This window comes from Lathyrus oleraceus, chromosome 4, assembly GCF_024323335.1.
Source record: "Lathyrus oleraceus cultivar Zhongwan6 chromosome 4, CAAS_Psat_ZW6_1.0, whole genome shotgun sequence".
Taxonomy (NCBI): domain Eukaryota; kingdom Viridiplantae; phylum Streptophyta; class Magnoliopsida; order Fabales; family Fabaceae; genus Lathyrus; species Lathyrus oleraceus.
In genome coordinates, this window is record NC_066582.1 from 56,668,776 (window position 1) to 56,682,467 (window position 13,692).

At 41.2% G+C, this 13,692-nt stretch overlaps 1 protein-coding gene across 1 annotated transcript; it reads left to right on the forward strand.

Moving 5' to 3' along the window:
• Positions 1-172: 172 nt before the first annotated feature.
• Positions 173-2,029, forward strand: LOC127136000 (uncharacterized). The gene is made up of 3 exons (XM_051062612.1): positions 173-850; positions 935-1,324; positions 1,367-2,029. The coding sequence occupies exons 1-3, from the start codon at positions 173-175 to the stop codon at positions 2,027-2,029; spliced, it is 1,731 nt and encodes a 576-aa protein (XP_050918569.1).
• The last annotated feature ends 11,663 nt before the right edge of the window (positions 2,030-13,692 follow it).

Consider the following 13,692-nt stretch of genomic DNA (forward strand, 5'->3'; position numbering starts at 1 on the left):
AATTTACTGTTTAATATTTCAAATTATTAAACAATTGAACGTGTGCCCTGATTGGTCAATAGATAATAGCTATTTCACTTGCAACAAGCGTTACTTCTTCCACTCTTTCAACTTCCATTCACGCAAGCATCCTCTCAGAGAAATTTTTCATTTCGTCTCTAAGATACTCATCATGTCTCAACAATCCAACTCTTCTCCTTCCAAGAACATGCCTTGTTCTCCTAGCGCTGAACCAAACAACCCTAACAGAGAAGATCCTGTTGCTGACTCTGTGAATACCCCACATGCAAGAAGACCTAAAGAAACTGTATCAGGATTCTCCTCATCTATCGTTCTTGAGGAACGAACCAAAGAAGGTTCCAGGTATGTTCAGAATGCCATTGCCACTATAGTGACTGGAATACTGTCTGGAAATCATGAGGTCCCTGGGGTTTCCATTCCCTTAAACACTATTGAACCTGATAGTGTTACTGATCAAGAAAATACTAAGTCTTTAGGAAAGAATATCTCTGATGATGTTGAGCAAACTGATGCCCATAAGGAGTCAAATGTTGACAAACCCTTAGATAATGTGGCTGGTGAGGAAGTTCATGTCACTCATGATGTCAGTGACAACCCTAACTGTGAGGCTGAAACAGTAAACCTAAAGGAATTTTCTGATAATGAGCTATTGTCCTCTGTCCTCCCTAGCATAGCCAAAAGGGTTAGAACTAGGAGAGAAAAGAAAATTGAGGCTCAAAGGTCCCCCAGAAAGAAGATTGATGTTCCAACCTCTTCCAAGACAACGGTGGCAGTCGAGAGTTCCCTCAAGAGGAAAGTTCATGGTCCAACCAAATCTTGGAGCAAAGTGGTGCCCAAGAAAAAGAAGACCAAGTTTGTTGTTGTTGAGTCTGACTCAGATGTTCCTTGTAATGTCTCTGACATTCTGTCGAAGAAGAAGCCAACTACTAGCAAGCTTGCAGCTAGTGTCCCTGAGGTGCCAATTGACAACATATCTTTTCATTTTGCTTCAAGTGTAAACAGGTGGAAATATGTTTATCAGAAGAGGCTGGCTTTGGAAAGGGAATTAGCTCAGAATGTCCTAGACTGTAAGGATATTATGGATCTTATTCAAGAGGCTGGTTTAATGAAGACTGTGACTCAGTTTTCAAAGTGCTATGAGATGTTGGTAAAGGAATTTATTGTTAATTTGTCTGAAGAATATGCTGATGGCAAGTCTAAGGAATTCAGGAAAGTGTATGTGAGAGGCAAGTGTGTAAATTTATCTCCTTCAGTGATCAACAAGTATTTGGGAAGGCCTGATGAAGCTCAACCTGAGCTTGAGGTGACTGACAACAAAATCTGTCAAGTCATCACTACTAATCAGGTAAGGAAGTGGCCTCTCAAAGGAAAATTGGTGGCAAGTAAATTGAGTGTCAAGTATGCAATGCTGCACAAGATTGGAGCTGCTAACTGGGTGCCCATCAATCATAAATCTACAGTTGCTGTAATGCTTGGAAATTTTATATATGTTGTTGGAACCAAAGCCAAATTTGACTATGGCTCCTATATTTTTGATCAAACTTTGAAGCATGCAGGAAGCTTCAGTATGAAGGGTTCTATCGCCTTTCCTTCTCTCATTTGTGGTATTGTTTTGAAGCAGTTTCCAAACATCTTAACTGAGAATGATTCTGTGAAGAAAAGAGGTAACCCTATGTCTTTCAATCATAAGTTGTTCCTAGGTACCCATGTCCTTGACATTGTCATGACATCAGGTGAGACATCACGTGTAAGCAATCATCCAGGTAAAGCTGTTGTCATTGCAATACTCAAAGAAACCTGCAGGGAATTAGAGGCAAGGAAGCTGAACTTGGAAAAATTGATTAGCTCTTTGGAGATGACTGAAGGTGATGTGCTAGCTGATGGTGGAGAATTTGGTGAAGTTGCTGCTGTTGCAGAAGAAGCTGAAAGACAAGGTGAAGAGGGAGAAGCAGATGCCAGTCCTGATGATGGAACAGATGATGATGCTGACTCTGAGTCAAATGACTAGAAAATTTCTTGTGTTTCTGATAATTGCTTGTATTTTTAGTTTTTTTTGTCCGTAATATTAAGTGTTGCTTTGGCAACATTTTTGACAAAAAGGGGGAGTAACACTTGTACCCCAGGACAACATACTTCTTTGAAGTTGAAGGTCCTCTAAACAAGAGGTTATGTTGTTGTTTGCTCTCTGCTTGATCTTCTCTTGTGCTGCTGCTGTTTGAAGTTTAACTTCTATGTTTGCTAAGTGTATTAGCTAATTTGATTCTCTGCTTGGATGTGTGCTTTCGGCTGCTGTGAACTCTGTTGTGATGCCAAGTTGTTTTAGCCAAAAATTTGCCAAAGGGGGAGTTTGTAGATGTTTTTGATTGGCTGTATTTTATGTTAAAACACTTACTGTACTTAGATGTCTGCTTAAGTAGTATGCTACAGGATTAGCTAATACAGGATTTACTGGATGTCAAACTGAATGTTATGACATTCATTCATGACAGCATTTTCTAGATGTCAAACTGAATGTTATGACATTCATCCCTGACAGCAGATGCTAAAGTATAGGCTAATTTTTCTGTTATGTTTCAGTATTTATCTCAGGCTGATTTTCAGGAAACTAACAGTTGTGCTAAAAATTAAGAGACCTAGCATATAGCCTATTTGTTAGCACCCTAATGTGTGGAAATTAGGTTAACTTGCTTAACCCTAATTTTATGAAATTCAAGTTCAAGGCCCAAGTACTGCATTATAAAAGGATGACAATCCTACTTTCAGCACCTTAGTGATTTGAAGCATGAAGAATTCAATATATTATTGTTGTACCTTCATTGTGTCTTGAATTAGGTTTTACTTGTGAGCCAAGCAATTATCACCTAGATGATTGCATTGGACTAGGGTGTTTATTGAGTTGTAATCGTTGTGTCACTCTAAGCTTTTAAGCGTGAGTGCTGTGTTTCTTGATTAAAGCTTTTAAGCACAATCAAGAGTTGTTTGAAGTATATCTTCACCACTGACTTTAAAATTCTTAATGGTTGTAATCACTGTTGTGATTGAGGGGGAGTGAGTAGGTACTCAGGTATTAGTTTAGATTGAAATTGCATTGGGTAGGTCTTAAGTGATAGGATTAAACTGGTGGTTTAAGTCCTGAATTAATACCTCTTATAATGGATTTCCTCCCTGGCTTGGTAGCCCCCAGAGTAGGTGTGTTTGTCACCGAACTGGGTAAACAATTCTCTGTGTCATTTACTGCTTTTTACATTTACTTTCTGCATCCATTACCTGTTTGCGCAGAATTGGATGTCATAACATCCAGTGTGACATCGATAGTCTGTTACTAGAATTTCAGTTACTCAGGGTACAACCAGATTGCAGTTGCCCCTGAAGACCAAGAGAAGATTGCATTCACGTGCCCCTATGGAATTTTTGCTTATAGAAGAATGCCATTTGGATTGTGCAACGCACCGGCCACCTTTCAAAGGTGTATGACTTCAATCTTTGCTGACATGCTCGAAAAGCATATGGAAGTGTTTATGGATGACTTTTCAGTATTCGGTTCTTCATTTGATAATTGTTTGACTAACTTGTCACTTGTGTTAGAAAGATGTCAGCAAACAAATTTGATCCTGAATTGGGAAAAAGTCACTTCATGGCACGGGAAGGAATAGTCTTGGGACACAAGATCTCCAACAAAGGTATCGAGGTGGACATAGCAAAAGTGGAGGTAATAGCAAATTTACCACCACCGGTAAATGAAAAAGGCATCTGAAGCTTCTTAGGACATGCGAGTTTCTACTGTAGGTTCATAAAAGATTTCTCCATGATTTCCAAACCACTGACCAGACTGCTGGTAAAAGATACCCCGTTCTTATTTAACAAGGAGTGTAGGCAAGCCTTCAAGGCCTTGAAGAAGGAGCTGGTGTCAGCCCCCATAGTTATTGCCCCCGATTGGTCTCTTTCTTTAGAGATAATGTATGATGCGAGTGATAACGCACTGGGGGAAGTACTAGGGCAATGCAAGGAGAAGCTCTTGCATGTGATCTATTATGCAAGCCACGTACTGAACCCTGCTCAAATGAACTATGCAACCACAGAAAAAGAACTCCTGGCGGTGGTATACGCGTTTGACAAGCTCAAATCCTATCTGCTGGGATCAAAGGTAATTGTGTATACTGACCATGCTACTTTAAAATATCTTTTTGCCAAACAGGAATCAAAGCCAAGGTTGCTGCAATGGATCCTACTACTACAAGAATTCGACCTGGAAATCAGAGACAAAAAGGGGAGTGAAAACATTGTTGCTGATCACTTGTCTCGGATGACTCCGATTCAAGAAACAGAAGAAACGCACCCCATCAGAGATGAGTTCATAGACGAACGTATTCTAGCCGTTACGCATATCCCATGGTTTGCCGATTACGCGAAATTTGTGGTAGGTGGACTGATACCTGATAACTTTGACTCTAACAGAAGAAAAAAGTGTTTGCATGATTGCAGGTTCTATGTGTGGGACGATCCATTCCTTTACAAAAAGGGGTTAGATGGCCTGATCAGGAGATGTGTTCCAGAGGAAGAGCAGAGGGACATCCTAAAAGCCTATCATAACTCAGAGTATGGAGGACATTTTAGCGGAGACAAAACCGCAACAAAAGTCCTCCAGTCAGGATTGTATTGGCCTACACTATTCAAAGATGCACAAGTAGTGGTAAAAGAGTGCGACAGATGTCAGAGAACAAACAACATATCCAAAAGAAATCAGATGCCTCAGAATGCCATGTTAGAGGTCGAACTGTTCGATGTATGGGGGATAGATTTTATGGGACCCTTCCCACCGTTCTTTGGAAAGCAATACATTCTGGTTGCGGTTGACTATATGTCGAAATGGGTGGAAGCAGTTGCACTGCCCACAAATGATGCAAAAGTGGTAATAAATTTCCTCAAGAATTGTATCTTTGTGCGGTTTGGGGTACCAAGAGCACTGATTAGTGACGAAGGTACCCACTTCCTAAATAAGTTGATGGAGAACCTACTGCAGAAATACAATGTCAAACATAGAATCGCCACACCATACCACCCCCAGACTAGTGGACAAGTTGAGGTACCCAATTGGAAAATCAAGCAAATCCTAGAAAAGACCGTCAGTGCCTCACGAAAAGATTGGTCAATCAAGCTCGATGACGCACTCTGGGCATACCGAACAGCGTTCAAAACACCAATAGGTGTGTCCCCGTATCAATTAGTCTATGGTAAAGCTTGTCATCTACCACTCGAACTTGAGCATAGGGCATTATGGGCTACCAAATTCCTCAACTATGATCTTTCCAAAGCGGGTAAATCTCGGATCTTCCAATTACAAGAGCTGGAAGAATTCAGAAATTGAGCATATAAGAATGCCAAGATATACAAAGAGCAAACCAAAACCTGGCATGACAGGCACATTCAGAAGAAAGACCTTCAGGAAGGACAACTGGTGTTATTATTTAACTCAAGGTTGAAGCTATTCCCAGGGAAACTAAGGTCACGATGGGCGGGACCCTTTGAGATACAGAAAGTATTTGCGCATGGAGCCGTTGAACTAAGAAATCCAGCAAACAGAGACACGTTCAAGGTGAATGGGCAGAAAGTTAAACCGTACATACAAGACCAGGAGGGTGGTCCAATCGATAAAATACGTCTCACCTAAGCAGACGGAGGACCGTCGAGCCATGCGACGTTAAACGAAGCGCTTCGTGGGAGGCAACCCACACTTTTTATATCTAATCAGTTTTGTGTGTTTGTAGGTTTATACAGGAGCTCTACAAGGAGGGAACATCACATCAACAAATGTCTAAGTTATGAAAAAGAACGATCAACATGGCCAGAGGTACCAGCAGTTGAACCAGAGAGAAAACCTAAAAACGGCCAAAAAGGACAGCCTGACACGGCCACCCGTGTCAGTTGACACGGGCTATGTCAGGAGAGGGAAAAGCAAACGAGAAAGATGGAAAACAGTGGCCTGACACGGCCACCCGTGTCAGCTGACACGGGCCGTGTCAGGAACACTGAAAGAAACATAATTTTTTTTTATCAACGGTAGCCTGACACGGGCGGCCGTGTCAGACACGGCCCGTGTCAGGAGCACTGAAGGCAAATTCCAAACCACGAGGAAACCAGTAGCCTGACACGGCCACCCGTGTCAGCTAACACGGCCATGTCAGGCAGGCGGAAAATTTGATTTTTTTTTTAAATTTTGAATTTTTGTGGGACCCACCCACTCACTCCATCATTAACCATAATTTTTTCCCATTTACCTTATCATTATTAGATTTTCATTACCCACTTATTATTCTCTCTCATCACTCTTACTCTCTTTCTCTCAAAAACCTTCCAACCTCCATTAAAACTCAAAACCTCACTACCTCAAACCTTCCATAACCCCCATTTTCACTCACCTATCGCCAAAACACCCTTCACTAATATTACTCCACTCGTCGTCCCGATCCTAACCACGGTTTCGGAATTTCCTAACTCAAAAGTTCAAATCATTTCTATTTCTTGCAGGTCCAAAATGCCCCCACGGAGAATCCTCACCGGAAAGCAACAACTCGCAGAAATGGGGAAGTCACGGAAGCGCCCGAGTCGGAATCCAAATCCATACAACATCGTGTTTGACAATCCAGAACAAGAACGGAGATACCAAATTCACCGGAAGCGCAAACTCACGCCGACAAGGTATATGTGTGAGCATACTCCTAACGCTCTGGGGCTTAAGATAGAGGTATATCGGATGGTCCATGTTTTGGGAATGCTCGAGTTCATGAGTTTGGAAGCGCCGACATACGAGCGTATTACTCTCGAATTCCATAGCACGTTGGAATTCCAGCTGGAAAAATGGTGGGTAAACACGACCAGGTATTATTTCGGCACTTTGCGGTTCCGGTTGTTTAATAATTATCATGAGCTGTCTGTTGAGGAGTTAGAAACAATACTCCGACTCCCTCTGAACGGACCAGGAGCGGTCCCAGACGGGTTCTCACCTAAGGATTTTTGGATTGCCATAACCGGGAGGATGGATTATTTCTCCAAAGGTGCGAAAGCCTCGGGCATCCAAAACCCATGTTTTAAGTACACTCAGAAGGGTTTAGCCTATACCCTGTTTGGAAGAGGCGATAGCACAGGGGTAGCTACTCAGAGAGAGCTATTCTTTATGTACTCGATGGCTCAAAACAAAGCCATCAATGTAGTTGCCTTTGCAGCAGACTATCTGGGCAGAGTCGGCCGAGCAAACTCCGGAGGCATATTCGTAGGGGGAATGATCACCCAAATCACTGAGCATTTCGGGTATCAATATGTTTTACTCGAAGACACGCCAATTGCAGGTAACACCAAAATTGACATGTCTGCTCTAATTTCACAAGGTATGATTATTGTTGCCCCTACTTACTATTCTGTACTTATCCATAAGAGGTTTATCATCACTCTGCCGGATTCGGACAGGGTTGCTATTACTGATTGTGCTAATTGGTTGTATGTGAGCGCTGACCCCGACGCGGATGAAGGTCATGAAACTGACCATTTTACTGCAGGTGAGCAATTTATGGATGACTAGGTGGAAGGAACAGAAGTAGAAGAAGAAGATCCTCAAGCACCTCCTGAGCAGTTTGTACCACCGCATCAGGAACCCACCCAACAGGCGGTGGGTTCATCATCTTGGTCAACTGACCAATGGAGCTGGGTACAAACCGAGATAGGTGACTTGAGGACGAAACAACAACGGCAAGGCATCGAGCAAGCCCGTCGGGGGGCGATGTTGGATGAGATTAGCAGCATGATGCGACAGTTGATGCTGCATTTCCCGTAACCACCTCCTCAGTAGGGTACTGTGAGTGCCCTCCTTCGCTCTTGTTCGCAAACATTGTGGCTAATGTTGAGTTCAAGTGTGAGGGAGATTTTATGTCTTTTATTGGTATTTTATTCTTAGTATTTTGTTATTGTGTTAGTTTACTTTTGTGCATTCTAGATTTGATTTTTCTGTTGAAGGTACATTATGCTACGAGTGTGTCAAGTCTGTGTTGATAAGTTGGAAATAGTAATGATCACGATAGAGAGTAGATGAAAAGATCACGCCACTCACCATGGCTTGTTGTGAAGGATCTCACCAGGAAGTTAACATTGCTGAAAGTAAGATCAGACGCAACGTATACAGCTTAACCGACATGAGTATCCTGTATATTCCGAAGTAAGGAAGAAATCGCACCAAACTAATGAGTATTGTGGATCCTATCAAAGTTGAACCAAACAGAGTGAGTCATAAAAAGCCAAACACATTAATCATCACGAGCTACATTCAGGTTTGTCTTTACTACTCTAAATTTGCATAGACTCTCTGGGACTGTCACTGCATGATACACACACTGAGGCACGTTGTTTGAAATTAACCCCGAGCCTTTCTAGCCATCCTGAATAATTATATCCCTCGTTAACCCCATTTGAGCATGTATCCATTTGTTTGTTTAAACCCCATAAATGTACCCTTGGCCAAAAACACTTCCTTATCCTGTTCAGAGTCATGATAATACATTCAAACTGTGTGAAAAGCTAAGTTTGGGGTAAAAACCCCAAAAGCTCCCAAAGCCCAAGAAAGTGCAAGAACAAAAAAAAAAGAAAAAAATTGATGAACCGAGAGAAAGAAAGAAAAATAAAAAGAGAAAAATTATAACTCGAAGATTTAAAAAGAAGCACAGAAAAGGGCATTCGGTGAAGAAAAAAGATAAGAAAAGAAAATCGAGAAAATAAAAGCAACAAACGCAGTATGTAAACATTGACTCTGAACCAAAGCCACTTGTTTTCCATTTTGTTTGAATAATCCATACCCTAACCCAAGCCAAGTTACAACCCAAAAGACCTCAAAAGTGTGTGTGTTGTGTGTAGGTGATAGGAAAAGAGAGACTATTCAAACTTATGAGTGATATTGCATACTATGAATTATGAGTGAAAACAGTTTACCCCGAGAGAATTGGTGAGAATGTGATATAAGCTGACAGGTAAAACAGTGCTTTGAAGTGGAAGTGCGAAGGAAGACTTACAAAGAAAAGCAGGACTTGTGGAAGGAAAAGGGAAGACGTTAGCGAATGATCTCAGTAGTGGTGGAAAGCATAAAGAATTATGAGGAGTGGCAATGTGTCTGAAACATTACTTGGGACAAGCAATGAGCTAAGTTTGGGGTTGTGATCAGTCACCATTTGCATTGAGTTTTCGTTACTGATCCGACACGAAACAGGGGCTTTTGACACACTATGCAAGCATTTATGGTACATTTCGAGTTAGTTTTACTTCCGTCATTTTATTTAAGCACTTTTAATCATTGTTATGTTTTACTTTTTATTTCGTGATTTTATGTGTGGGATAGCTGTGTTTTTGTCCAACAGCTCCAGGTAGAAGAATCAGAGAACTCAGAATGAGACAATGCGAGATTCCGGCAAGCAAAGGGGCAGAAAACCCCGGTACAGGAGGCCTGACACGGCCACCCGTGTCACCTGACACGGGCCGTGTCAGGCAAGGGAGGACATGTTGAAGAAAACAGTAGTCTGACACGGCCAACCGTGTCAGCTGACACGGGCCGTGTCAGGCATCATCCCCAACCGTGTCAACCATGCCAGGGGTGTGTCAGCCAGAACAGTAGGCTGACACGGCCACCCGTGTCAGCCCAAGCCCAAATATTCAGTTTTTCTCAGGCTTTTGTTCGTCGAGCTTTTTAGAGATATTTTTGGACCTATCCAACTGCTGTTGGGAATTTTCAATATAAAAGAGGGTCTTCTGCCAAAGGAAAAATCATTTTGGAATACGGAAAAACACAGTATTGTGAAGTAATCAAGGATTATAGAGATCAAGGCATTCGGAGAGCTGAAGATATTCATGAGCGGGAGCGATTGAAGATCAAAGTTATCCAATTACTTGTAATGTGTAATTTTTATGTTGAATTTGTTTTAAACAATATGAGTAGCTAAACCCCCCAATGCTAGGGGGGTGTCCCTGATTTAGAATTGTAACGAATTTGAGTTTACATTTGCATTTATAATATTGTTTTTACGGTAACCTTTTGATGTGTTTATCGCTTTCTCTTTCGGACCAATCGAGATTGATTTGTGGTTATCAATTAGGCTGGACCGCCATTGATAAGGTTTTCATAAGGTTACTCTACAGTAGATATCACCTAGGACTAGAGATACCCTGTATGAACCAGAGTATTCTTGATATTATACAGCTTAACTTCACCCTAATTGGCTAAGGACATGGAAATTAGGGTAGATTGATTAAGGGTTTTCTCACCAAGGACTTGGGAGAAAATACCCTTAAGAACTGGTAGTAATTGATATTAGTTGATGCAATAGTGACTCAGAGTTGTTACAGGGATAAATCATACACCTTCCCTGGCATTGTTCCTTTTTCTCTATAAACCCTTATTTTCATCCTTCTTTCTCTGTAATTTTATTATTATATTTTTACACCTAAAAACCAAATTAATAATTTATATTTAATTGAATGATAATTTAAACTCAATATTAACTTGCAGTCCTTGAGATTGACATTCGGGGAATTTCCCCATTATTACTATAAAAGGCAAAATAGTACACTTGTTATTTTCCCGATCACTAGGGAAGTCACCTCTACGCTGCACCAAAGGTTGAAGTTCTTGATTGATGATAAATTGGTAACTATGTGTCGTGAAGAAGACCTATTGGTTAGAGAACTCTCGTCATTCAGATACGTTGAGACAGATGAAGGGATTGTTGATATTCCACTCCACTGTTTAGAATTTGAAGAAGTCATTTCTGCTACCGCCAATCATGATCAGTCATTCACTACCATCCTATCTTCAGTCAGAAGTACCAAGCAGACTCTAGAGAGAGGCCCACTTTCCGATTGGGGTAAAATTGTTGACGAGGCGGAGAAATGTGACAGGTTTGGTATCGGTTATCATCCATTAGCATGCAAGACAAACCCAAAGAAGAGGCGGTTCAACCTGGTCAAATTCAGCAGCGTCGACTTTCAAAATGATCACACTGTGGCAGTCATTAGGGATCCAGTGGTAGCAAACTAGAGACTCCTAGCCTCGTACGCAGATGTCCTCCGGGGTTCAAGCTCCCCAATTGGATGACTATCGTGATTCCTATAGTGTACTCAAAAAAAATGTAATGATTTTGTTTTCTTAATCCCTTATCCCTACCCGAGGCAAGAGGATAGTTTGTAAGGGTCTTCATGTTTAAAAGTATTATGTGAATAATAAAAAAGTACTTTTTGCATACAAAACCTGTGTTCCATTTTCTTTCAGTTATTTTCATTTTTTATCTAAAACAACGAAATGGCAAAAGATTTCTTTTTCTTTTTTTTCACTTTATTAAAAAGCATACTAACAATAAGCTCATCATATGCAGAGCAAACAAAATTATTGATTACAATATGGCAAGAATCAATTGTAAATCTGGATTTCCAATCAACCAAGCTGAAGATGACAGTGAGGAAGATTGTGAATTGCCAGTTGAACTAGCACGGCTCCTTGAGCACGAAGAAAAAGAGATTCAGCCATACAAAGAACCAGTGGATGTCATTAATTTGGATTCTGAAACTGATAAAAAAGAAATAAAAGTTGGGGCATCTTTTGCCAAGCATGTACACTACGAGTTGGTAGGGTTATTGCATGAATATGTTGACGTATTCGCTTGGTCATATCACGATATGCCAGGGTTAGAAACCAACGTTGTTGAACATCACTTGCCACTCAAGTCTGAATGTTCTCCCGTCAAGCAAAAGCTCAGAAGGACTCGACCCGACATGGCACTCAAGATCAGAGAAGAGGTTAAGAAGCAGTTTGATGCTGGATTTTTGGCTATTTCTGAGTATCCACAGTGGGTTGCTAACATCGTTCCAGTTCCGAAGAAGGACAGTAAAGTCAGAATGTGTGTAGATTACCGGACCTCAATAAAGCAAGCCCAAAGGATGACTTCCCTTTGCCTCATATTGATGTTTTGGTTGATAATACAACTCAGTTTTCCGTCTTTTCCTTCATGGATGGGTTCTCCAGGTATAATCAGATAGAGATGTTGCCAGAAGATATGGAGAAAACAACTTTCATCACACCTTGCGGAACTTACTTCTAAAAAAAGTAATTTCGTTCAGCCTGAAGAATGCAGGGGCAACATATCAACGTGCCATGGTAACCCTCTTTCACGATATGATTCATGAAGAGATTGAGGTTTACGTGGACGACATGATTTCCAAATCTAGAACTGAGGAAGATCACTTAGAGAACCTGAGGAAATTGTTTTCCAGACTCTGAAAGTTTGAGTTGCGTCTGAATCCAGCTAAGTGCACTTTTGGGGTCCGATCCTGTAAGCTTTTGGGTTTCAGAGTTAGTCATAAAGGTATCGAGGTTGATCCCAATAAAGTTCAAGCCATCCAAGAAATGCCATCTCCCTTACAGAAAAAGAATCTTGAGGTTTCCTTGGTCGACTCAACTACATCTCCAGATTTATATCACATTTAACAGCTACATGCGAACCGATATTCAAACTATTGAGACAGAATCAATCGATTGTATGGAACGACGATTGCAAAGCAGCATTCGACAAAATAAGAAAGTACTTGCAAGAACCACCAATCCTGATACCATCGGTTCTTGGTAGGCCCCTCATTATGTACCTCATAGTACTCGATGAATCTATGGGCTGCATTTTGGGTCAACATGACTACACAGGCAAGAAAGAGCATGCAATTTACTATCTCAGCAAGAAATTCACTGAATGTGAGACCAGATACTCACTCTTGGAGAAGACTTGTTGTGCTTTGACTTGGGTTGTTCGAAAAGCCTGTTGTTACTGGTAGAATTGCCCGGTGGAAAATGTTGTTGACCGAGTATGGTATCCAATATGTGACCCAGAAAGCGATAAAGGGGAGTGTTTTGTCTGACTACCTTACTCACTTACCCGTGGAAGGTTATCAATCGTTGAGGTTTGACTTTCAAGACAAAGACTCTGAGATAAGCCTTGAGGAAGGCCCCAAACCAGGATCGCGATGGAAACCCGTGTTCGACTGTGCTTCAAATGCTCTTAGCCATGGCATATGTGTTGTTATCACTTTTCCAACCAGTTTCCACGTTCCATTTACCGCTAGATTATGTTTTGACTGCACCAACAATATGGTAGAATACGAAGCATGTATCTACGGTTTAGAGGCAGCCATCGACTTAAGGATCAAGATTCTTGACTTGTACGATGATTCAACTCTGGTAATAAGTCATGTAAAAGGTGATTGGGAGACTCGGGATAGGAAGTTGATACCTTATAAAGAGCATATTCGAAAAAGGGTACCCTACTTTGATGAAATCTCCTTTCATTATATTCCCAGGGAATAAAATCAGTTAGCAGATGATCTAGCTACGTTGGCGTCTATGTTCAAAGTCAAATGGAAGAATGAAGCACCAAGTATCCATATTGACCATTTAGATGAACCAACGCACTATCTAGCAATTGAGGCCGATCCTGATGATAAGCTCTGGTTCTATGACATAAAGGCATTTCTGGAGAAACGACAGTATCCCGAGGGTATATCCATTACCGACAAGAAGGCTATGAGAAGACTCTCTTCCAAGTTCTTCCTAAACGATGATGTGTTATACAAGTGAAATTATGATTCCGTACTGCTCAGATA

Bases quoted from the DNA above. Each gene is read 5' to 3' on its own strand.
- LOC127136000 (XM_051062612.1), top strand. From the start codon at position 173: ATGTCTCAACAATCCAACTCTTCTCCTTCCAAGAACATGCCTTGTTCT. The intron at 851-934 runs GTGCCCAAGAAA...ATTCTGTCGAAG, and splicing joins CCAAATCTTGGAGCAAAGTG to AAGAAGCCAACTACTAGCAA. The intron at 1,325-1,366 runs GTGACTGACAAC...ACTACTAATCAG, and splicing joins AAGCTCAACCTGAGCTTGAG to GTAAGGAAGTGGCCTCTCAA.